The 25,530-nt window shown below is 45.5% G+C and overlaps 1 protein-coding gene and 2 long non-coding RNA genes across 5 annotated transcripts in view; 2 read left to right on the top strand and 1 right to left on the bottom strand.

The window, feature by feature from the left end:
- EXD2 (exonuclease 3'-5' domain containing 2) overlaps positions 1-6,671 on the top strand; it is a 42,633-nt gene extending 35,962 nt beyond the window's left edge. For all 3 annotated transcript variants that reach the window (XM_032245810.1, XM_032245812.1, XM_032245811.1), the window contains 4 exons: positions 404-510; positions 772-907; positions 1,936-2,292; positions 5,732-6,671. In XM_032245810.1, the coding sequence (XP_032101701.1) occupies positions 404-510; positions 772-907; positions 1,936-2,292; positions 5,732-5,948 (817 nt within the window). In that variant the 3' untranslated portion in view covers positions 5,949-6,671. The remainder of the gene's footprint in view (positions 1-403; positions 511-771; positions 908-1,935; positions 2,293-5,731) is intronic.
- Positions 6,672-11,320: 4,649 nt separating this feature from the next.
- LOC116528533 lies at positions 11,321-25,527 on the top strand. The gene is made up of 3 exons (XR_004259080.1): positions 11,321-11,565; positions 22,652-22,783; positions 25,447-25,527. It is a non-coding gene; the product is annotated as an uncharacterized LOC116528533 (long non-coding RNA).
- LOC116528532 lies at positions 15,552-25,453 on the bottom strand. The gene is made up of 3 exons (XR_004259079.1): positions 23,869-25,453; positions 22,630-22,864; positions 15,552-16,370 (listed from the first exon to the last, which is right to left on the bottom strand). It is a non-coding gene; the product is annotated as an uncharacterized LOC116528532 (long non-coding RNA).
- Positions 25,528-25,530: the final 3 nt, after the last annotated feature.

The raw sequence follows: 25,530 nt of genomic DNA, 5'->3' as shown, positions 1-25,530 counted from the left end.
CGAGTCAGAAGTAAATCCACATGGCCCTCATTACTTTGGCTTGAACTTAAAAATTTTTAATTTACTTTGTTTAACCCAATGATTTGGCAGTTTTCTTGTTGCTCCATTCTGGTTTGCATTCACAGCAGAGCTGTGTGTAAACCACCCGACTCACTGCTTGATGTCCCAGTCTATAAGTGTAAAAACTAGAGGCAGAAACGAATTCATTTTTAGTTCTGTTTCCTATCCCAATGAAAGTGGAGAATGAAACATGGTTTCTTGCTGTTTGTTTTTTCCATAGTGGTGAGTTTGACCTTAGTGTTGAAAATAGTTTGAGTTACTCAGAAGAGAGCATGGGAAAGCAACAGACATTCTGACCCACAGTTAGCTTTCAGTTTGAGATTTCTCATTCCCTTCCCTGCAGAAAATCACCGCTTTATGATAACTGCTTTCTCCATGCTCCTGATGGACAGCCCCTCTGCACTTGTGATCGAAGAAAAGCTCAGTGGTACCTGGACAAAGGCATTGGTGGTATGAGATTCAGCTGTCCTTGCTTATCTCTTTAATTAGATGCATTGGATGCTGGGAGGATTGGGGAGTGAGATAAGGAAGAGGGAGGGATAGAAGAAGGCAGGGAGACCTTGAGATGCACGGGACTGGGTAGGCACAACCTGGAAATTGTGTTCTCTGCCAGGACACAGCAGAGAACAGTGAAGGTAGTGCTGCTTCTTGTTGGGGTCGGGGGTGGGGGAACAAGGGGAATAGTCAAACATTGATGTCTCTTCCCTTAAGAGCTGGTGAGTGAAGAGCCCTTTGTGGTGAAGCTACGGTTCGAACCTGCAGGAAGGCCCGAATCTCCTGGAGACTATTACTTGATGGTTAAAGAGAACCTGTGTGTAGTGTGTGGCAAGAGAGACTCCTACATTCGGTGAGTGTGGCATTGGGCTGCCCTGGTTGTCTGTGCAGATGGAAATTGTTTTTGTGGCCATATGTAGATCCCTTGGGGGCTGTGGCTGAGTCTGTTCACTTTGGCTGAGAGGTTTGTCCCTAGGGGGCATCCGGCTTCCCCAAGAGCTCTGGTACTCTGCTGCCCTTGCTATGGTGGCCCTAATCTCTCCTGAGCCATCTCTCAGTTTCTGGAATGCAACACCATGCTCAGTAATGGTCTGTCATGGAGAAAGTGGTTCCCTTTTGCTCATGAAGACCAGTTCCTTCAGAAGTTGTGTCCTTCTCATCCTCACTTGACTGGTTCACCAGCTTTCTAAGCCGTGGTTTTATTCATGGAGTCTCCAGATGTCCTGAAGCCTGCTCTGTGCTGTAATACTGTTTCACATCAGGGTCCCTGCACCATGAGGGTGAGGCTGCTGACTATGCCTGAGTGCCCAGACACTTGGGCTTTCTCCCTGGCTTCTGTGGAGTCACTCACTTTCCTCCTTTCTCCCCTGTAAAGGGAGACAAAGTCATTGCTGCCAAGAGTTTTTCCTGAAAGTATAGTTCTCCTTAGAAAATAATGAGGGACTCTGGTAAAGCAGGAAAATAGAGTAAGGGATTCCTCAGATGAAGGAAATTGGCTTTATCAGGTTTCCAGGCTTTCTTGAGAGAGTTGTTTGCCAGGTGTCAAAGCCCATTAGAGTATCTTTTCAGTTTTCTGAGATTTTCCCTTCTGGGAGCACAGCCTTCCCAGAGGTTGTTATTAAGCTCTTACTACGCTGGCCCTCCACTGAAGCCCACAGCAGGTGGTCTGTACCTACTTTCAGGAGAGAGGAAGCTGAGACACAGGATGGGCTGAGAGTGAAATAGGTGATAGTGCCTTTCTGTGATCTGTGTTAGGCGGTGGTGCCCAAGGCTTCCCAGTCATACTTAGGCCCTGTTAAAACCCCAATAACCTGTTTGCTGTCTTCTCATGTGCTCGATCATATGCTCATGAGCACTGCTTTCTGGCTGGGCTTGTTCCAGGAAGAACGTGATTCCGCATGAGTACCGTAAGCACTTCCCCATCGAGATGAAGGACCACAACTCCCATGATGTGCTGCTGCTCTGCACCTCCTGCCATGCCATTTCCAACTACTATGACAACCATCTGAAACAGCAGCTGGCCAAGGAGTTCCAGGCCCCCATCGGCTCTGAGGAGGGCTTGCGCCTGCTGGAAGATCCAGAGCGCCGGCAGGTGCGTTCTGGGGCCAGGGCCCTGCTCAACGCGGAGAGCCTGCCTGCTCATCGAAAGGAGGAGCTGCTGCAAGCACTCAGAGAGTTTTACAACACAGACATGGTCACAGAGGAGATGCTTCAAGAGGCTGCCAGCCTGGAGACTAGGTACAACGCACAGCCCTGCCCAGAGAAGGGATTGTGGGATGTACCAGGGACATTAACCCTCACTGCTTAGTAAGATTGCTTGCCAGGGAGGGGGCATCAGCTGCTTAGGTGCAGTGCCTAGCCTCATACTTTGCCTAGTAGGTGTCTAGCAGTTGAAGATGCCTTGGGAGTGGAATAGAACAATGTACTTGACGATTTCCTTTTTATGGAAACTTGCTTTTTGTGAGGTGCCTCTTTGACCTTTTTTAAGATCATACACTTAAGTTCGGTTATTTTTATGATTAGCATGAGAGTGCAGTTGTGATGGATCTGCATCTTACACATTCTATGCAGACGTAAATCCTCATGCCAGCACATGTATGAAAAAATAGTCCAGTAATACTCTCAAAGCTCTGAAGTTTCCCTCAGTATCCATGGGGTTATCCATGGTTCCAGGACCTACCTTGGATACCAAAATCTACCAGTGCTTAAGTGCCTGATGTACAATGGCATAACATTTGCATATATCCTACAGACATCTTCCTGTATACTTAAATCACCTGTAAATTACTTATAATACCTAATACAATGCAAATGCTATGTAAGTAGTTTTTATAAATTGTTTAAGAAGTGATGATTAGAAAAAAGTTTGTATATGTTCAGTACAGATAGTACACATATATTTTTTTCCAAATAGGTTTTTCTTTTGACATAGTATATGGCTCTGTCACCCAGGCTGGAGTGCGGTGTCACTAGCCTGGCTCGCTCTAACTTCCGCCTCCCAGGCTCAACTGATCCTCTCACCTCAGCCTCCCAAGTAGATGGAACTACAAGCATGCGCCACCACACCCAGCTAATCTTTGTATTTTTTGTAGAGATGGGGTTTCACCAGGCTGCCCAGGCTGGTCTCGAATTCCTGACCTCAAGCAATCTACCTGCCTTCGCCTCCCAAAGAACAGGGATTACAGGCATGAACCATTGTGCCTGGCCCCAAATCATTTTGATCTGAGGTTGTTTGAATCCACAGATGCAGAACCCACAAAGATGGAGGGCCAACTATATATGTGGTTTTGTGTCTCCGACATTATACAGGTCTGTGAGAACTGTGACTAATGAATTCATAGTTCTAATCTCACCTGTACCCCAGGGTATTGGCCCACTAAATGGAATGTTGAGCAGAATTGCTATTACTATTTAAATTACTTTCCTCTTTTTTCCTTCCTTTTTTCTCCCTCCTTCTCCATGAGTACATAGTTGAATTCATGTGACATAATGCAGTGTTCTGAAATGAGAAATGAATGGCCACATGGCTCAGATATAAGAACTCTAGGCTACCGTACACGGTTCTGCCTCCCAGTTGTCACTTTTTCGAACAGGACTAGAAGTTGAAATAAGGAAACTGATAAGTTCAGAAACCATGAAAGTGATGCTGGTTGCCTATGGATTTTTCTTAACTAAAAAATAAAAAAGTAATTATAACAGCCAATATTTAATTTTTTTTGAAAACAAAAATTTTTTTCACTGATCCATTACAGACACTGCAAATATTTATTGAACAGATATTTATAGATGTACTATATCTTGCAGCAAGCAAGCTAATAAACTTCACATAAATTGCCTTAATTGTTTCTCATGACAACCTGATGAAGTAGGATTTAGATTTCTTACTGGTTAACTGCTACTATTATATCTTACATTAAAAAAAATCTTTCAGAGCTTTAAAAGAATTACTGATTTTTATCCCCATAACTGTTTTGTGAGGTTGTAGAATAGATGTTGTTTTGTACATTTTTATTGGATACCCTGAGGTTAGAGTTAAGTTACTTGCCAAGACCATATATGTTACAAATTAGAGAGACATGGCTACTTTGACCCATTTCCAAATATGTTTTCTTTTATTTTTTTGAGACAGAGTCTCTGTTGACACCTAGGCTGGAGTGCAATAGCATGATGTTGGCTCACTACAACCTCCACTTCCTGGGTTCAAGCGATTCTCCGGCCTCAGCCACCCAAATAGCTGGGATTACAGGCATGCACCACCACACCCAGCTAATTTTCATATTTTTAGTAAAGACAGGGTTTTACCTCGTTGGCCAGGCTGGTCTCGAACTTCTGACCTCAAGTGATCTTCCCATCTTGGCCTCCCAAAGTGCTGGCATTATAGGCGTGAGCCACCATGCCCGGCTGCCAATATATTTTCTGAAGCAGCTAAACCTCTCCTTTCAGCCACAGACTTTTCTAACAAATTCATCTTACTGAATTGGATAGATAAATGCTGGACTTGTGACTGAGAACAGCTGTTTGGAGGCAGGCAAGTTAGTAGGAAGCACATGAACTAAGTGTTAATAATAAGGTGTCTGCAGATACCCAGAGGCACCAACACTACTGTGGTGGTGGGCGTCTTGGGAGGGAGGATTGAAAGTGGGGTATGGATGTAGGAGAGGAGAGTGTGTGTAGCCAGGGTGCTTCCTTGAGGAAGGTCATCTTTATTCACAGGAGGTGAAAGCACCAGTCACATGGTATCACAGCAGTTTTTAAGGACTCTCTGCTTAGGAGGGAGGGAGGGATTGTGTTGTCATTTCATGGCACCATTTGCACTACTGAGCAACCATGGTAGCATTTAACTTTGACCGAAACACTTCTCACCACTGTGGCTTGGCATCTTTTTGTGAGAAAGATGGCTCTAAAGAAATACGCTACCTTGCATTTTGCATTGTTATTAAATTGTGTTGTGAAAAAGTGAAACGTGGGCCAATTTAACAGCCTCATATAAATACTGTGTCTCAGAATGAACAACTTAAAAGAGGGCTGAGCTGGTCACTGAGTAATGCTGGAAGAAATGGAAAACCAGCATTATCATCCATTATCATCAGCTGGATGGTAGGGCCCCTGTAGTGGGGGCTGAACTTTATGTAGTGGCCTTCTCTCAGTAGAGCTCAGAACCCTCAAATACCATTCTGTTGGGATTGAGAGTCCTGTGTTAGGACTATACACAAGGGTAGAGATAAGAAAGAGGATGTTTGGCTGGGTGTGGTGGCTCACACCTGTAATCCCAGCACTTTGGGAGGCTGAGGTGGGCAGACCACCTGAGGTCAGAAGTTCGAGACCAGCCTGGCTAACATGGTGAAACCCTATCTCTACTAAAAATAAAAAAAAAAATTAGCCAGACATCGTGCACCTGTAATCCCAGCTACTCGGGAGGCTGAAGCAGGAGAATCTCTTGAACCTGAAAGGTGGAGGTTGCAGTGAGCCAAGAACATTGCACTCCAGCCTGGGCAGCTGAGCGAGACTCCATCTCAAACAACAACAACAAAAGAATGTTTCGAAAACACCAAAGTAAGAAACCCTTTAGGAGTCCTTCAACCTCCTTGTTTACCCTTGGCCTGCAGCATTTGAAGCTGTCTGTGAGACCATCCTGTGCTTGTTTCCCTCAGACCCTTTGTTTTTCATGTCTTGGCAGAATCTCCAATGAAAACTATGTTCCTCATGGGCTGAAGGTGGTACAGTGTCACAGCCAGGGTGGGCTGCGCGCCCTCATGCAGCTGGAGAGCCGCTGGCGTCAGCACTTCCTGGACTCTATGCAGCCCAAGCACCTGCCCCAGCAGTGGTCAGTGGACCACAACCATCAGAAGCTGCTTCGGAAATTCGGGGAAGATCTTCCCATTAAGCTGTCGTGATAGCTGCTCTCCTCCCAGTTAGGACAGGTGGGAAGCTGGAGCCAAGGTTGAAGAGTCGCCTCTTCCCATTTTAATACACCATTAATTGTCAGAGCCTGGGTGACACAACTCAGAATACTAACCTAGAATAATCCCAGGATGCTTCTGGTGGAGCAAGGATAGTGTTTGAAGGAGAGCTTATGATTTGGGATTTTAAATGGGCAGGGTCTTTTTTCCTCTCTTACTTTTGTGGACAAGAGAGGCCTTTGCCTTTATTTTTACTCTCCCTCTTCTGATTTCCCTGTGCAGAGGAAAAATGAAGAAATCTTCCAGAAGTGACTTGTCAAGACTTTCAAAAAATGTTTTTAATGCATTTCTTCCTTGTCTAATGCCTCGGTTTATCTCTAACAGGGGCTGTCCAGTATATTGGTCCTGTTAGGAGGGGAGAAAGTTCTTCCACAGGCTGGGGAAGTAAACAAGAAGTCAAATTTATTTTCCCAGTTCAGCCTCATAATTATCATTTCTTTGGCTTCATGCTCTCCTGTAACTCATGCAGCTGGGATCCATCCCATCTGCGTCACTTCAGTCTACTTCACATATTTGAAAAGGCTTCCCTTTACGTATCCAGGACCAAACAGCCACTTCCTGCCATGCGCTTCCACCCTATAACTGGGAGAAATCCTTTTCTGGAAATGAGCCTTTGACGAGTGGAGCAGAAAGAACCACAAACTCCAGTAGAACTTTGAAATTCACCCAGTTTTTCCTTCATGCTGTTTGTTGCCTGCCTGTTGCACTCCTCCTGCCCTCAAACTGCAAGATTTAGCTTCATCCTTTTCTCAGAGGAATATTGTCTTTTATCTGAGTCAGTATCAGTTCCCCTGTATTTTGTTCCATTAAATTTGCAAGATTGGCCTCTTTTAAGCATTTAATTCACTCCCAGAGTCATCTAGTCAGGTTGCAATATGAGGACTTCTCTGTCTCCTCGGCAGCCTGGGACACTGAGATTACTTAATATATTAGATGTTCAAAAGAGGAGTGTTGTTTCATCTTTCAAAATGTTAGGCCATCACTTTGAGTATAAAATCGACTTATTAATAAGTATTTTTATTAATTAGTATTTTTTCTAAATACTAACTAGACTTACTAATTAGTATCTTTCCTAAAGTATTAGGAAAACTTTCTTATTTTATAAGATCTTAACAAGCTTAAAAAATATTTTATGACCAGAATCCAACAAGAGCTCTATTTTGAAATTGTGCCCAAGTTGGCGATGTTTGCTCTAAAATTGATAAATAAAACTACTTGTAAGCATAAGGCTCACTGGATGTAAATGTAAAACTTCATGACTTCATAAAATTAGTAAGTGTTCCTGGGGGAGGGGATATTTATCCTGCAGGTCCCTGCCTCCTGGTAGTGCCATGGTATGTGTGCGTGGATATACCAGACACAGTCACCATCGGCCATCAATAATAGCAACCCATGAACCCACGTGCACATCCCGAATCTTACTCCTCTGACCCTTCATTCCGACTTGTCTTCAAGTGGGCATTTCTGGGATCTAAACTAGAAATCCTTGAAAACAAATGGTACCAGCCATTTTGAGGAAATGTACATTCACTGTAGTGGGTTTTGATGGGGCTCTGCCTTCTGGCTGTGTTATGCAGAGCCTAGAAGTGGGGAGGAGAGCTGTGGAAATAGATGGGGAGAGGCTGGTACTGGGCTTGTGGTAATAGTTAGGCTTGCCACAGGAGGGCACTCATAGATTTGTTTTTATATTCATTCTTTTTTTTTTTTTTTTTTTTTGAGACGGAGTTTCACTCATGTTACCCAGGCTGGAGTGCAATGGCGCGATCTCGGCTCACCGCAACCTCCGCCTCCTGGGTTCAGGCAATTCTCCTGCCTCAACCTCCTGAGTAGCTGGGATTACAGGCACGCGCCACCATGCCCAGCTAATTTTTTGTATTTTTAGTAGAGACGGGGTTTCACCATGTTGACCAGGATGGTCTCGATCACTTGACCTCGTGATCCACCCGCCTCGGCCTCCCAAAGTGCTGGGATTACAGGCTTGAGCCACCGCGCCCGGCCTTATATTCATTCTTGAGAAAAAAGTGACTGGTTACTGAACACAACTCATGACTTATGTTTCAAATTTTGCATACCTGATTTTGAGTCATTTTGATAGCTTTGCAAGAAAAAAATTTTCCTTTGAATTGAAAGTAGGGCTGTTTCATTTTCTTTCCTTCTAATCCTCATGCTAAGAGATGAGTAACATTTAAGGTCATTTAAGGTGCAGTGGAAGAGAGAATGGCTTCTCCCATTGAGCTTTCTATGAGGCACAGGAAAATAGAGCCAGCAGCAAAGCAGAGGAAAAAACCAGATTGTGTCACACAAGATTTCACATTGTTTTCAGAAGAGAGTTACTGTGTAGATTTGAATCTTTTTTGAGTCTGCCTTGAACTTTAGCAGGCTTTTCCTAAGACTGACAATTGTCATCTTAAATGAGAGATTTTAGGGTAGACTTATTTTATGGTAAATGTCTATTTTTCTGATACAAAAGTAACAATGCTCATTACAGAAGGGTCTAAACAAAGAGTGAAAATCAGCCATCTTCTCTCTAGAACAGAGCTAAACTTTGCTGATATATTTATGAATTTCCGTTCAGCATTTAAAAATGCATATAAGGTATATAATATTTAAACAAAATCGAAGGTCATACATATATACAGGTCAGTATCCTAACTTTACCCTCTCACTGATTAACGTGGTGTCATAAGTAACTTCCTATATCTTTAAATCTTTGAAAATAGATTTCTAGTGGTTCTACCTTACCCGTCCCCACACTGTTGAAAATTTTGGTTGTTTCAGATCTTTTATTATCAATAACGATGTGATAAAGTTTCTCGTGTATATCTCTTTGGCTGTATCTTTGGTAATTTCTTTAGAAGCTTAGAATTGGATTGTGGAGAGGGGGACTCAACATTGCTGGGGTTGAGTACGAGTTGACATCCCCTTTCGTAGGAATGGAATGCTTCCTTTGACCCATCAGCTCCAGTGTCCTGGCATGGTCACTGAGCTTCCTGTGAGTAGCAGTGAGAGGACAGCATCACAGCAAGGGCCTCTCTGCGTGCTGCCTGGTCATTGTGTTTGCGGGTTCAGCATCACTTCTTGAGTCCTTCCCATCTTCCATCCTTACTGCCTCATTTCTCCCTTGTAGTCAATGTTTTTTGGAAACACTGTTTATATTTATTTTAAAATAAAAATGTAAAAAAAAGGTAAAAAAATAAAATTTTAAACTTTAAAATAAAGGCTATAGGCAGATGTTTTTTCCCTGCTACGTAAACAATTAGCGATTCCCATCCCAAAGTGAATGAGGCCCAATATTCAGGGATTTGTTACTGCTTAAGAGCACGGCCAGAAGTTACTTATTTTTATCCATGTCACGAATAGAGATCAGATGACAAAATGTGTTCTGTTGAAATAAAGCCATTTTAATCCTGCATTTTAGACTCTTAAGAATCCAGCAGGCAGAAAGAGGTTTTGTTCACCTTCCGATTCTGCCTGTTAGTTTGGGGCCCTAACATTTGACTGTAAGTTCTTAGTTTACCCTGCCGCTCAGTTTCTCGTTCATTTATTTATCCTTTCTTCCTTTTTCCCCTTCCTTATGTCTCAGCCTTAAAAGAAGTATCATTTTTTTTTTAAAGAAGATATTTTCTGAGTTTGCTAGTTTACTAATTATTATGTACTTTAAATCTTTTTCTTCCTGGTCTTTTATGTTTATTATAAGATGGTCATTTTTCAAGAGTACCCAATCCCTTCAGGAATACAGTGACAGTTTTTGTTGGAAGAGGTAAACTAACAGCGGGTGTAAGAATGATTCTTGTTTTGATTAACTAATGATTGGTCTGAATAACATAAAAATAATACATAATACCTCCAGTACATTTTTTGACAGGTTCTCACTCCAGACTGGAGTATAATGGTGCAGTCATGGCTTAACTGCTGCTTCCACCTCCAAGGCTCAAGCAGTCTCCCATCTCAGCTTCCCAAGTAGCTGGGACTACAGGCTTGCAGCACCGTGCCCAGCTAAATTATTTATTTATTTATTTATTTATTTAAGACGGAGTCTCACTCTGTCTCCCAGGCTGGAGTGCAGTGGCACGATCTCAGCTCACTGCAACCTCCACCTCCCTGGTTCAAGCAATTCACCTGCCTCAGCCTCCCAAGTAACTGGGATTACAGGCTCACACCACCACACCTGGCTAATTTTTTTGGCATTTTTAGTAGAGACAGGATTTCACCATGTTGACCAGACTGGTCTCGAAATCCTGACCTCAGGCAATCCACCCTCCTCAGCCTCCCAAAGTGCTGGGATTACAGGCATGTGCCACCGCACCCGGCCTAATTTTTAAAATTTTTTTGTTGAGATAGGGCCTTGCTTTGTTGCACAGGCTGGTCTCAAACTCCTGGCCTCAAACAGTCCTCTCACCTTAGCCTCCCAAAGTACTGGTCTTACAGTTATGAGCCACTGTGCCCAGTCTCCCAAATACTTTTGTTTTGGAATTCAGCTATAATTTCAGGCCTTCACCAAGATGCCCCTCATGCAAGAGCCCAGCACCTTCTGCCTGTCCCAGTCCTGGAGCAGTTTTGCATCAGGCGGTGGAGCAGGGATGACGTGCAGCCACACAGCCCACGTGTTCCAAAGCACCTATTCCACCAGCCTGCTAGGGGAGATGTGTTAGTCACTCCCTTTGTTTGAGGACCCAAGGCCTTGCTTAAATGCTAACATGTTATTTGGAAAGGTGAGAAGTACATTAGACCATTGATTTTTTTCTAACCAGCTTTGTCTGTGGCCAACTGTCACTGGAGGCCCTTGGAAACTGGGTAACTGCTCATTCTGTGCTGTGACTGAATGGAGATAATGTCATACCCTCCAGACTGAACTCAAAGCATTTTCCCTCCCTCTAGCCTCCTTATTTGTTATTCTCAAATTTTTCTCTCTTGCTGGATGGGTAGCCTGTTGTCTTTCTCCCAGCATAAGCTTCAAAAGCTGCGGTGTTTACAGGCAGCATTATTATAAGCATGATGCATGGATTCAGAATATTCCTGAGTTGAAATATTTCGAGTCTACTGCTGCTTTTTTTTTTTTTTTTTTTTTTTTTTTTTTTTTTTGAGAGGGAGTTTTGCTCATGTCTCCCAGGCTGGAATGCAGTGGTGCAATCTTGGCTGACTGCAACCTCTGCTTCTTCCTGGGTTTAAGTGATTCTCCTGCCTCAGCCTCCCAAGTAGCAGGGATTACAGGCGTATGCCCCCAGGCCTGGCTAATTTTGGTATTTTTAGTAGAGACGGGGTTTCACATATTGGTCAGGCTGGTCTTGAACTCCTGACCTCAAGTGATCCACCCACTTCGGCCTCCCAGAGTGCTGGAATTACAGGCATGAGCCACCACGCCCGACCCCTACTTCTGCTTCCTAAAGATCTCCCTTCTCAGGCTGCAACATGCCAGGGCAGAGTTGAGATTCTGGCCACTCAGGCCACACGAGTATCTAGTAAGTCCTGGGTAAGAAACAGAATTTTGAGCTTAGTAAGCTAAAGGGGGCTGAAAAGGAGTGAGACCGAAACATGGATAACTTTAAAGGAGGTGTGTTTATTTGTTTAGTGGGGGTGCGGCGGGCTGGGGTTTGTTCACGAACTGAATTCTAAATTTTGCCCTTTCCTATACCTAGTTCTGTCATGTATTGGAGGATCAGAGAAAAGTGTGCTGTTGACTCAGGTTCCGGTTCCAGCCACCAGCTGTGTGCCTTTGGACACACCACTTTTCTGGGCTCCTTTCTGTGTCTGTAGAGGTTTGAATTAGATGTGCCATAAGGGCCCTCCTAGCTGTAGCATTCTGTAATCCACCCCACTGTTTTTTTATGTGGCTCTTTCCCTTGAGTAGTGTGGACTTTCTGCTTTATTGCACACCCTTGTCCCACGCCCAGTGCTGGGAATGGAGACTGCGTGGAAAGAAGGGTAATGAGGGAAGCAGGATGCCACAGCATGGCCTCACTCACTAATGAGAAGCCTGCTCTCTTCCTCTGTTGTCAGAATACCTGTCTCACCGGAGGTGTCTGTGTGTATGGCTCTAGGGAACTCACATTTCCCTATCACCCACTTCACTATATAATTAGAAAGAGAGAAGGAAAATCTGTATGTTTAACCACATTGCCAGTGCTGTAGGATTTAATAGGAGATAAGTGTAAAGGGGAAATGAGGCAAGTGTGCCAGGTGTTGTAGATGGGAGGATACTGAGGAACGAAAGACTGTTTCTCATTTTAAGGGTAACAAAATTAAGGATGTACATACATATATATATATGTATTTATATATGTATATGTTTATGTATGTATATATATGTATGTAATAGAGCATTGAATTGGAGACTTTAAAAAAAACCTTATACCAATAAGTAAAAATACTTTCTCTTTTTTGTGTGTGATGTTGTGACAGTCCAAGAATATTGGAGGCATCCACAGTGTTAACACGTTCTTACCCATGCGTGAGTCCTAAGACATGAAGAACTCACAGGGAGACTGCAGAGAGTCTCTGGAACCTGTCTTGTATAATCCTGACTTGCCTTGGACTTTGTCTTGTTTGCCTTTGCCTTTGCCTGGGCATCAGCTAGACAGACATATGCAAAATGTAAAGCTTGCATTTTATAAGCTGCTGAAGACATTTCTCTCTATATATCCATCCTCTATGACCCGAAAGAAAATATACTTTTTTGGGGGAGGGGGGCAGAGTTTCACTCTTGTTGCCCAGGCTGGAGTACAATGGTGCAATCTCGGCTCACTGCAACTTCTGTCTCTCGGGTTCAAGCGATTCTCCTGCTTCAGCCTTCTGAGTATCTGGGATTACTGGTGCCCGCCGCCATGCCCAGCTAATTTTTGTATTTTTAGTAGAGATGGGGTTTCACCATGTTGACTAGGTTGATCTTGAACTCCTGACATCAGGTGATCCTCCCACCTCAGCCTCCCAAAGTGCTGGGATTACAGGTGTGAACCACCGCGCCTGGCCAGAAACATACTTTCTAGTCCATCTTTGTGCTTAATTTTGGTCCCAACGTGGATAGGCTTTTCATCATGTATCACAGATTTGTACCAAGTGTGTTCGTCTTGGAGCTCTTTTCACAATAATCACTTAGACCTAGACATGAGTCCCTGCTTTCTATCAAGTTGGGGTTCTTTTGTTGTTTATTTCAGAAAAAGTGGGCAGCTAGCCAAAAAGGAAGCTTAACGACATTTCTCTGCCCTCTCTTTGATGCACCCTAACTTTATCTAAAATTCTGAAATTTCTTCTTATATCCCATGGAATCAACTAAAAGCCCTGTCAGCTGGCTTAGTCTCTTTTTAATCAAGATATGTATGTTTGGCCCTGGAGGATTGGTAAGTCTGAGCCGTTGCACATATGGCTCCTCTGAGTTCTTGGACACAACGAGCAGGACTAAAGTTGGCTAAGAAAAGGAACAGAAGATGACTTGGGGTTAGTTTTTCTTTTTTAAATGTTATACAAGTGCAGAGCTCTTGGCTGTCATCCCCCTCTCAAACCATCAGCAGAGCTTGACCTTGGCCAAGATGCTGCCTCATCCTCTCGGCATTTCAGCACGGAGTTGTGTTTCAGCCATGGAATGCTTAACTAAAAGCACATGCTGTAGTGGTGATTTCCAAAGAGTTAAGTTTTTGCAAAAAGTCCACATAATGTTTCCTCATAATAGCTTTCTCTGAACCACCAACCCAACAAACCTCTAAGTGGTGATTTTTTTGGCTTATTTGTACACAAGGACTGGGAATTTTTTTTTTTTCTTTTTTTATAGCAATACGTTATTGAAGTGTAATATAATTAACATACAATAAAGTGCACAAATCTTAAGAATACAAGTCAATGAATTTTGACAAATGTGTATATCCATCTAACAATCAGGGGCTGGGGTTTTTAATATGTGAAACACCTAATGATGTACCTTTTGGGATTGGAAGGTTGTGCATTCATCTAGCTGAGATAATTACTATAACACATAAATCTAGATCAAAATGTGATGAAGATCCACCTGCCACAGAGAAAGTATTAATAGAATATAAGGCTAGGGTCTAGGAGAAGTGGCCCAGGAAAGCCATCTATGCGAATTTTGTTTCCTTCCTATTAAGAGGGTTGGGGATGAGAGGTCCTTCCTTTCCTGCCTTGTGAGCCCATGAGTTGTGTAAAACACTGTTCAACAAGGCAGAGGATAAGCCCTCTTATATACTAAGTCCAGGCAGTTTTCCCTTTTGTCACATCTAGTGGATTTGGTTATTGCAGAGCTTCATGTTTGTTATTAATAAGTTAATTTAAAAAAATAGATAAGATGAGGGCCGGGCGCGGTGGCTCAAGCCTGTAATCCCAGCACTTTGGGAGGCCGAGGCAGGTGGATCACGAGGTCAAGAAATCGAGACCATCCTGGTCAACATGGTGAAACCCCGTCTCTACTAAAAATACAAAAAATTAGCTGGGCATGGTGGCGCGTGCCTGTAATCCCAGCTGCTGGGGAGGCTGAGGTAGGAGAATTGCCTGAACCCAGGAAGCGGAGGTTGTGGTGAGCCGAGATCGCGCCATTGCACTCCAGTGTGGGTCACAAGAGCGAAACTCCGTCTCAAAAAAAAAAGAAAAAAATAGATAAGATGTACATGTAGTATGAAGTTTTTAAAGAACATATAATGAGGCTGGGTGCGGTGTCTCACGCCTGTAATCCCAGCATTTTGGGAGGCCTAGGCGAGTGAATCACCTGAGGTCAGGAGTTTGAGACCAGCCTAGCTAACATGGTAAAACCCCATATCTACTAAAAATAGACAAATTAGCCAGCCCAGGCATGGTGGCGGGCGCCTGTAATTCCAGCTACTCAGAAGGCGAAGGCACGAGAATTGCTTGTACCTGGGAGGCAGAAGTTGCAGTGAGCTGAGATTGCGCCACTGCACTCCAGCCTGGGTGACAGAGTGAGACTTTGTTTCGAAAAATAAAAGGGGGACTGGAAATTGCTTCAGTCCTTTTGCCCTCCTTGAAAGCAACCAGTGTTACTGTTACTATTAATTTGCATCCTTCACAGAGACTGTGTGTGTGGGGGGGGGAGGGGGGGTTTGTTTTGTGTTTTAATTCCCAGGTTTCTTCTTTGGTTGCTAACTAAGAATATTCTCCACCCCTTCATGTCATACTTTAGGCTCTAGTTTAGGGCGTTTATGCAGAGACCTTTTGGATACTGCAGCCTCAGTAGGACTAATTCTTTTTGTTCCGTACCATGAAGTTTACCCTCTGTATCTGTCAGCTGGTTCAAAAGTCCACATTTCTCACATATTGGCCATGGGTTTAGAATCATTGAAGCTGTGTGTTTATTATATTAGGCCCTCTACTTTATATATTTGAAATTTTCCATTAAAAATGTTTCTGAAAAACTCTGTCTTTTGTTTGTTTTTTAGAGTAATGCTTATTTGCAACCTAAAAGCCAATCATAGATGAATCTCTAGACAGAACCCCCTGCCCCATCCTCCAAGTCAGACATTCAGAGTTCCCAATTTGCAAATGTGAACTGGGTTGGTTATTCACCTTCACAGGCTATCCGTCTGTATAAACATAGGATTGACTTCAAATTTATTTTGAAAAACCAGCTTCTCTGGCAGGTAAAATTTGATTTATATGCTAAGTCTTTCAAGAATATGAATTTCATGCAGAACAGAGGGCTTATATTCTGCCTTCTCGGACAGTGTTTTATGCAACTCATGTGCTTACGAGCCAGAGAAGGAAGGACCTCTCGTCCCCAACCCTCTAAGTAGGAAGGAAGCAAAATTTGCATGATGGCTTTCCTGGGCCGCTTCTCCTAGACCCTAGCCTTATATTTTATTAATACTTTCTCTGTGGCAGGTGGATAAGGAGTCAGTTCTTCTCCAAATTAGAACTTCATGAAGTTATACAATCCAGGGAAAGGAGTGAGGCTCTTGGTGCTTTCCAATTCAAGTCCCATGTGGTTTCCCTAGGGCCATTTTACCCTTGATGCCCTTTCATGCTTGCGTCTTTGTCTTGCCGTAGTCCTGTCACCCAAGGCCTCTCAGTTATCAAGAAGAATGTTCCCACTGGTCAGGGAACACCCTTTGAGTGTGCCCTTAGAGCAGCTGTTAGATTTGAGCGGCATCTGCTTTATGACAAGTTTGAAGACAGGACGAAGGAAGCCATTGAGTCTTTCCCAGTGGAAGTGGATACCACAAGCTGCCTTAGGGACTGTGTTCAATATGTGAGGAGCTGAGTGGCCTGGCAGCTTCGGTGGGGGTTGGGGATGTACGTGGAGGTCATTCAGGATGGAGCAGGGATCTTCGTGGTCTCAGCCAAGTCATCCATGCAGGGTCCTGATGCTGGAATCCTTCCCTCAGCCTTTGGCTCCAGCCTTTCCTGGGCAGAGAAACAGAATGAGGCAAAATGCCTGGTGTGTTTTAAATAGACTGCTTGTGGCAGCCAATGAGTCCAACAGCTTGGAAGGTGAGTGACCCTTCCCTTCCCTTCTGCCAAGAGAAATGGTACTTACATTGTGCCATTTCTCTGGCCCCCAGCCCCTGGAATGCCACCCCTGCCCCTCCGGCTGTCCTCCCCTCTGACCTAACTCCAGTGGTGTTAGCCATCCTACCGCTGCTCCCTGGATGGACTCTCTTCAGGCTCTTCTGGTTTTAGTATTTATTACACTTTCCACTTGGCTTTTTCTGTCCCCAAAGCTGATTTTCCTCGTGCTATTTGTCCACTCCACCCAGTGCACATCCCCATCTGCTGCTGCTTGTCTGACTTTCATGGCCTCTTGATTATCTTTTTGCCTCCACCTTCCTGTGGCTTGCTAGGGAACAGCCCAACCCCACCTGGGCCTGTGTGCAGTTGGGGTCAGCAAGGTGAGGTCAGCAGTCAGTGCTTCAGCACAGCCAGGGCACCCCAGATTGAGCATGGGCAGCGTGCAGAGCCGTTTTCAGAAGAGTATCTTTTAGCAGAGTTAGGACTTCAGAGGACCAATGTGGCCTCTTCCCACACTGTCTGTGGAGACCACTTACAAAACCTAAGCAATATGATCTCTGGATTCCCAGTAAGGTGTTATACAAAGGAAGGACATGAAGATTTTTTACTTGCTAAGAGGAGAGTGGCTGTGTTGATTCTGGAAAGTGGTAGCGGGTGGGGAATGTGAATGGAGGAACAATCTCGGTTGTTGGACAATGAGAGCTGCAGATGGGAAGCAGACCCCAGTGATGACAGCTGTTTCTTGGCAGTGTGGGAGTGCCATAAGTAGGCCAAATAGGTAATGAGGGGCACAGGGAAGTAGGACACACAAGGGATGGGCCAGCACCCCTTCAAGGTTATAATCAGAAGAGGAAGGCCAGGTGGTGGCTGGATGTCATGGGGGAAAGCTAATGAGGAGCCAGCACTCGGGAGACCAGGCAGCAGGACCCCGCCAGGGATGCAGCAGCCCAGCTCTGCCACATGGAGGCAAGCACTTTGGGGGTGAGGCCAGGAGCAACGGGATCTGTGAGGACCCTGTCTCCCACTTCTTTCTCCCTTTTATTCCTTTTTATGAGCCTGTCCTCATGTCATGTTAAGAGTAGAAAACAAACAAAGGCAGTCTGCCTTTGAAAGGGGATGGCACAGCCTGGAGAATTTAAGGCTGGATGCACTTCCCCCTTTGCTGAATTCTTAGGCCTCTTTGCCCATCTGGTTGCTGGAGCAATAGGGCCAGCCCCTTACTGGAGCACCCTGAATGGGGTCCCTATGCAGCTTGACAGCTCAGGTGCATGCCAGTGGCAAGGGGAGCCAGCAGTGGGTATGTACCCACAGAACCCCTCCAGGCGCATGGGGCAGCCTGGGGAGCAGGGCTCTTGGCCAGCCCCGGTGGAGAGGGGCATTTGCCTTAGGGAGGGCCTGGTCTGAAGGCAGCTCCCAGGGTGTGCCTTCAGCTCAGTCACTGGCTCCTCTTTCCCTAGGCACTGAGCTGCAGAGAGTCCTGTGATAGAAGAAAGAGGAAGGAAAACTTTTCTCTTGCTGGAAGAAAATTTTAGGTAAAGAGGTAAAAAAAACTGAAAGGCACAAAAGGGTATATACAGTGAAGGTCTCTCTCCTACTCCTGTTCTCAAATTCCCCTCCACAGAGGCATCCCTGGATGTACCAATTTCTTGTACATACATTCTTCCAATTTATCCTTTTTTAGGTCTGCTGTAATCCAGAAGTTTCCAGATTCTTGATCAAATGGACTATTTTAAGTTGTTGGGATATGTTTGTGTGTAAGATGTAGAGAGGAGAATCAAATGATAATAAAGAAAATTGTATCCTAATTGATTGCCCATCATTCTTGCTGAGGCAGGGGATGGTTTAAAACATTAAAACAAGAAAATAGGCCAGGCAGAGTGGCTCATGCCTGTAATCCCAGCACTTTGGGAGGCCGAGGCAGGTGGATCACGAAATCAGGAGTTCGAGACCAGTCTGCCCAATATAGTGAAACCCCATCTCTACTAAGAATACAAAAAATAAGCCAGGTGTGGTGGTATACGTCTGTAATGCCAGCTACTCAGGAGGCTGAGGCAGGAGAATTACATGAACCCAGGAGGCGGAGATTGCAGTGAGCGGAGATTGTGCCACTGCACAGTGTGAGACCTCGTCTCAAAAAAAAAACAAACAAAAAAAAAACCCAAAAAAGGTAAATAGAATTCTAAAATGCTAGCACTTGAAAGGAGGTTCCTAGTTGATGCCTGCCTGCCTGCCTTCCTGCCCTCCCTCCCTTCCTCCCTCCCTCCCTCCCTCCCTTCCTTCCTTTCTTTCTTCCTTCCTTCCTTTCTTTCTCTCTGTCTCTCTTTCTCTCTGTTTTTTTTTTGAGTCTCACTCTGTCACCCAGGCTGGAGTGCAGTGGCATGATCTCAGCTCACTGCAACCTCTGCCTCCTGGATTCAAGCGATTTTCCTGCCTCAGCCTCCTGAGTAGCTGGGACTACAGGTGTGCACCACCATGCCCGGCTAGTTTTTTTGTATTTTTAGTAGAGATGGGGGTATCACCATGTTGGCCAGGATGGTCTCCATTTCTTGACCTCGTGATCTACCCACCTTGGCTTCCCAAAGTGCTGGGATTACAGGTGTGAGCCACTGCACCCACCCACCTTTTTTTTTTTTTTTCCAAAGCCCTCCCTATAAACATGCGAAAGAGGCCCTAGATAAGTGACTTTTCCAGGGTCGCCAGGCTAGTTGTTAGCATATTAGCTACTAAGTGGATATTAAAGTAATGTTCCTGGGATTGGTTTATAGCCCAGTATATCCCACTAGGCTGAAGATATCCATCGATATATTCTGAAGTGTAATTTCTAAAACTCAGGTTTCCCATCTCCCAATTGTCCCAGTTGTCCAAGAACATACTGAGTGCTCCATCTTTAGGTAATGGTCTTTGTAAAGATGAGTGATTCAGAGGTGGAAGGAAAGACAAATGATCAAACATGGATTTAGAAATTTCCTCCAGTGGACACAAATAGGAGGAAAGAAATTAGCCATTCCAGGAAAAGCCTGAAGTCAAACTCCAATAGAAAACAGAGCATGCGCATACATGCACCCGCCCGCCCACCCATACACAAGTATTGGCAGAAGACAGAAGATGACTGCTGGCAAAGCTATTGTCTGTCTATCCTGCCGGGCTCCAGGCTGAGATTCAGGGGCCAGGCAAAGGCTGTGAGAGGCAGCATAGCACCATGCCTCCGCCAAAAAACCTGCAGCCCCCTGGCTTACTGTCCCCGGGCAGGTATTTTCTTGTTGGGCAAAAGGGAGAAATGTCTACTTAGACTAGACAACTAAGAAGACAAGCTGTGCGTGGGAAGGATGTGCCTGGCCATGCCACCATGGAGCTCTGCCACCACTGGCTCCATGAGCACTGACAGGCAGCCCCAGCTGTTTCCTACCACCTACCAGGAGGAAACTCCCCACGATTTACATGCTGATAAAATGGCAGGATGATATTTTAAAACCCTCCCTGTTTTGGCAACAGCTCCAGATACTGTGAGCAATTTCAGCGTCCAAGCCAGACTGATGGGCCTTTTGATGGCTTCAGAGGGTGGCCTCAGTGAGAAAGGGACTCGTAGGACTGTAAACATGGGCTGTAAATGCCTTCGATTGCTTTGAAATGGTAAATTTCCAGGCAATGTGGATCTGATGTTATATGCCTCCTGCATTAACAGCTTTTTCTTCCCATTCAATTATTTTGACTGGTAAGGGAGTAGAAATTACACTTCAAAATATATTGATGGGTATTTTCAGCCTTGCTGAGAGCTTCAAAATATATACCAATCCTGGGAACGTTGCTTTAATTTCCACTTCCCAGTTCCACGAGGAAAACAGAGATATCAATTATAAGCACCATTAGACTGAGGGAAATGTAGGGCCAGGACTAAGGACCTCTCTCCAATTCTCTTTGGTCTTGTCACCTGACCTTTTTGATATTGAGCCAAATTTTATTCAAACCCTAGGTCAAGGGGTCCATCTTGATTCATACCGGATGATGAGGTTTCTGATAAAGCAATGAATATTCCCCAAGAGCCTGAGTCCAGGGACTTGAATTAAGGCATTTGACAGAGGCAGAAAAAAAAAAATGTCAGTTTTCTTTCCATCACCACACGAGGCATCCAGAAGCCCTCATCTCCGACAACATGGCTTTTCTGTTGTGCCTGGGTGCTGGGTACATAGGCAGCCACCCAGCAACATATTAGCCCCCGTTGTGTTTCTGGCTTTCTCATCTCTACGTGACTGGCACTATCCGTTCTCCCTGAGCTCCAGATCTGGGTTTACAGATGCCTTCCTGGACTGACCACAGAGAGCTCAGGTTCACTGAACACACCTCCCCAAATTGGCTCCTCCTCCTGTATTCCCCATTTCAGTTAATGGTTACATTACACCAAAGCACTGGTCTCCTAAGCAAGAAACTTACATGCTGTTTTCAAATCCTTTCTCTCACATCCACCTCCAACTTACCACCAAATTCTACCCTCTTTCTTTCCTGCTTCAGTGTTACTGCCTTAATCTGTGTTCTGTGGAGCTCTGTTATATCATCTTGTGATTTTTTTTTTCTTTTGAGGCAGGGTCCTGCTCTGTCACCCAGGCTGGAGTGGAATGCCATGGTCATAGCTCACTGCAACCTCAAACTCCTAGGCTCAAGCTATCCTCTCCACTCAGCCTTGTGAGGAGCTAAGACTACAGGCAAGCACACTGAGGCCCAGATAATTTTTAAATTTTTAGCGGAGACGAGGGATCACTATGTCACCCAGGCTCGTCTCAAACTCCTGGCCTCAAGCAATCCTACTGCCTTGGCCTCCCAAAGTGCTGGGATTATAGGGATGAGCCTTTACACCTGGACTCATCTTGTTATTATCTATGTGTATTTCCCCATTGTCAATTACTGGACTCTTCAGAGGCTACAACCAGATTCTATTAATTTTTGTATCCCCAGTACCTAGAAGTGCCTGGCATGGTAGGTGTTCAAGAAGGAAAGGTAAGAAAGAGACTGGAAATGCCACCCCAATGGGCAATCAGGCACTGGCTTTACAGTCTGAGTGGGCTATTTGGCATTTTCATGGGACAGAATGGGGAGTAGCAGCAGCTGCCACCCTCAATATTCATTCATTTACTCTGCCTAGATATTTAGTGAGTGCTGCCAAGATGCCCAACACTGCTAAAAACTCATGATACACAAAAGGAGGCTGCCAGGCTCGGCTCAGAGGAGCTCCCATCCAAGGGAAAAACAGGCATGTGGTAAGCACTAACCTGGCATCTTGGGCCATCTAGTCTGGTCTGAGGAACTTGGTCACTCTGCTCTGCAGAGGCTACAGAGAAGGAGAAGGGACTCAATGAGAAGGTAGTGGAGATGGGAATGTCAGAGAGCCCATGGAAAGGGCTCTGCCTCTGGGACCAGTTCTGCTGAGGAGTGGTTTTATTTATGTATTTCTCCTTTGTACAAATTCCTTGCTTGTTAATGAAAACCATTTGACACATTTCTAATTAGCCTGCAGCCTCTGCAATCCTATTATTCCCTAATGCAACACCTGGGTTATTTCACGATCCCTATTAACGTTTATGATTCTTGCAGTTGTCCACCAGAATTGGAGTCATTCCTTCTGCTACTTCTGGTGGGACCACAGAGGACTTTCTCTCCCCCTCATCCTGGGGCAGGAGGGTTCGGCCCTGGCTCCATGACTGCAGAAGGAAGCACTGACGGGGACTCACTGCACTGGCCCGCCCTGACCCTAGACAAGTCACCCCCTTTGTCTGTGCTCTAGCCCTGTACCCATTTATCAAGTGCTTGGCTGAAAAGAGAAGTGCATGTTTCATGGAGTACCCTGTCTTTTTTCCTCCCTCCCTCTTTCTCTCCTTTCCTTCCATCAACAAATACCTATGGAATCGTATTCCAAGGGGTTTAAACAAACAAACAAAAAACCAAATACTACACACTAACAAGCATGTACTATTTGCCACTACTATAAGCACCGGGGAAACAGTGGTAAACAAAATATACAAGAACCTCAATGGCAGAAACTAATAAGTAATAAACCAGGGTTATCAGACAAATGGGGGTGGAGGATTGACAATAAGAAAACTGCCAAGTTCCTTTCAAAGAGCTAAGTCCTTTCCTTCATCTATAATGGTTTATAGAAACTCACCTTATAAATATCTTTTCCTTAGAGACAATTGGAGCATTGAGTGTTCTCAGCTGGCAGTGGGCAGCGCATGCTCCACTTGATGCTGGCACCTCCGCGGGCATCAGTCTCCTCCCCTGTGGAAGAGGGATGATTGCGTCTTCCTCACAGGGTCGTTGTGAGTATTCTGAGATCGTGTATCAGCACATTGCCTGTTGCATGGTAACATACATTCTTTCCACCATCCTTGCCTTCTCTCCTGCTTAGAGCAGACACAGCCTGGTAAGAGTGTCTAATCAGGTCCCCTCCTTACCTTCTGGGCCCTGCTGCTACAGACAGAGCAAGAGCTTCTGAGCTGGTCCAGCATCTTAAACAAAGGTAATGAATGGGAGGCTGGGGCCCTGCTCTGTACCTCTCCCCTGCCTTGCCTCCAGCTGCTCAGCAGAGGCTCTGGAAGAGGCAGCCACCCACCCACAGACGGGACAGTCTATGACTGCTGGACATTAGCCATGCCAGAGAGGCTTTCTTCAGATCTGTTCTTGGCAGCAATAGTCAGCAATCCCTTTCAGGAGGCCCCTTTCACCTCCAGCAGCCAGCAACAGCCTACAGGAGAGAGCCCCCCACCGTCCGGGGTACTGGGGTGCTTACTAGGCACTGAATTTTACAACACTGTATTTCATCCTGTCTTTCCCAACAAGGCTGTGAAGTAAGGGCTATCAGTGCCCCATTTTGCAGTTGAGGAAACTGAGGTTAAGAGTTTGCCCGAGCCACTTTCTTAATTTGTGACAGGGTCAGCATTCAAGTTCAGGTTGTCCGTCTCCAGAGCCAGGGCCTTACACTGAGCTGTACTCTTTCCCCCTCGGTTATCCACGCCTCCGCAACCCCCACACCAAAGGCACAGGAGGCAGAGCAGCACTCCCTGGTGGATCTGGGGGTCCCAGGGGCATGTGGCACTTTTCCTAGCTTACCCTGAGTGCTGGCTTTAACAGCTTTAAAACAATGTGAACTGTGCCTAAGAGAAATGCTGAAAGGAAGGAAATGCAAGTTCAAAGTGGCACAGTTGATGGGACCCCCCCAGGACATCTTGTATCCCTCCTTTTATAGAGGAGAAAATGGAGAACTGAGGGCAGGGGAAGTGAGGCTCCTGCATACAGAAATTTTGACCACATTGCAGATTTCCCAGTGGCCTCCGAAGCCCTGCACTGGTACCCAGACACAAGCGTTGAAAATGGCACAGGACTTAAACTGAGCTTCACCGCTTACTTGCTGTAGGATTCCAGGCAAGTTGAGTGGCCTCTGAGCTTCAGCATTGTCATCTGCAGTTGGGGATACGATCATCCTTAGCTCAGGATTGTAGGGGCTTTAGAGGCAGTATATGCGAAGTGGTGGCATGGTGGCTGGCACGTGTAGGTACTGAGTAAACTGTAGCTATTATGATGACTTGTTTTCAAAGTTCAGCATATGTGAAGAAACAGTGACTCCCTTAGATGTTGCTGTGATTCTGTGGTGCTGCTGGAGTCCATTCCTAGCACTAGAGGGGAAACAACACTCATGGTCATTTCTGAGCATTGAAACCTATCCCAGGGAAGGCCAGTTCTGTAGCCACTTCAGGTATTAGAATCTGAAACAAAGACCACAGACTGCAGCCATGGTGGTGACTCCTGGTCTCTGGCTCTGCCAGAGTGCCTGTGGCTTCAGGCACGTTACCCCACCTCTGTCTATATGGAATTCCTGTCAGCCAAATGAGCATGGTCATTACCCCCACCCCATCTCCATCATCCCCCAGGAAGGTGCCCATCTAAGGAAGAGCTGTGGTGAAGTCAACTAGAGAGGCTACACTCCACTTCTGTGCAGTCTTTCCTGTGGTGGAGGCCAAGAAAGCCTTCTCTTGGGAACAGAACTACTAAGGAGTGACCATTTGGGGCAGATAGATAGCATCCTCACCACTGAGCCCTGGGCAGGAACTGGTGAGACGTTAGAAACGCTGCCACATTCCAGCCCATCCCACCCTCCCTCCTTCCCCCCATGGAGCCTTCCTTTTGGAGTTACCAGAAGCCCCATCAGCCTGGGTTCAGTCAGCATGGTCCAGCTTCATCCCTGTGAGGAGGGGTGAGTTTGGAGCCTTTCACCAGGAGGCGATGTGATGTCTCCAGATCCCACAACCAAAGGCAACTAGATATCCACAGACCAGGCTGGGATGAGGGGAGCAGCCTATGACAACAGGGCTACTCCCCAAGTCTTTCACCGGGCTCACCTGAGAGATGCGTGAAAATGGGGGCATCAGGAGGGGAGTTTCCTTACATTTTCTTGGTTGACCTGAGAGGTCTGTGGAGCCTGATTCCTAAGGAGCGAGGTCTTTCCTGGCCTCCCACAGATGGCATGACCACTGGATCTGCCCCATGATTCCTGTGGAAACAAACGGTGGCTTCACAGTGGTTTTCTCCAACTATGCAAACAAGCCCTGGCTCCTAGTGCATTAATCTCCCCAGGCAAGAGAGACCTGAGAGAGCGTCTGGCATCTCCACGCCCCTGCCCCTGCCACACCTTGCTCCTGAAACTCTCTGCTATTTGGGTAGACCCTTTGTGAGGCCCTCTTTTGTGCATTCTCTTCTTTCGAGGTCCCATTCCTGCTTGGGTCACTTTTGAACTAGTCTAAGTGTCCTCATGATAGGCTTCTGAGTGAGGGTATCAAAGTTACAGTGATGACCCTGGGTTTTCTGCAGCAAAAACCCAACTAGGGGTTTCTTCACTTCAACAGAAATGTATTGATTATGCGTGCGCTTCAGTCTCGAGTGCTGGAGAAATGGTGAAACACCAACTGATTTTACTTCTGTCTCTCAGGGTGGTGCTCATGGGACGCTTGTGGGGGGCATGATGCTGTGACCTCAGTTTGCCTGATTTCCCAGGTGGCTTCATTTGGAGGCT

This window comes from Sapajus apella, unplaced genomic scaffold, assembly GCF_009761245.1.
Source record: "Sapajus apella isolate SASKATOON/1434 unplaced genomic scaffold, GSC_monkey_1.0 scaffold59, whole genome shotgun sequence".
Classification (NCBI taxonomy): domain Eukaryota; kingdom Metazoa; phylum Chordata; class Mammalia; order Primates; family Cebidae; genus Sapajus; species Sapajus apella.
The sequence above is the reverse complement of the archived record's forward strand: the minus strand, read 5'-3'. Positions and strand labels throughout refer to the sequence as shown.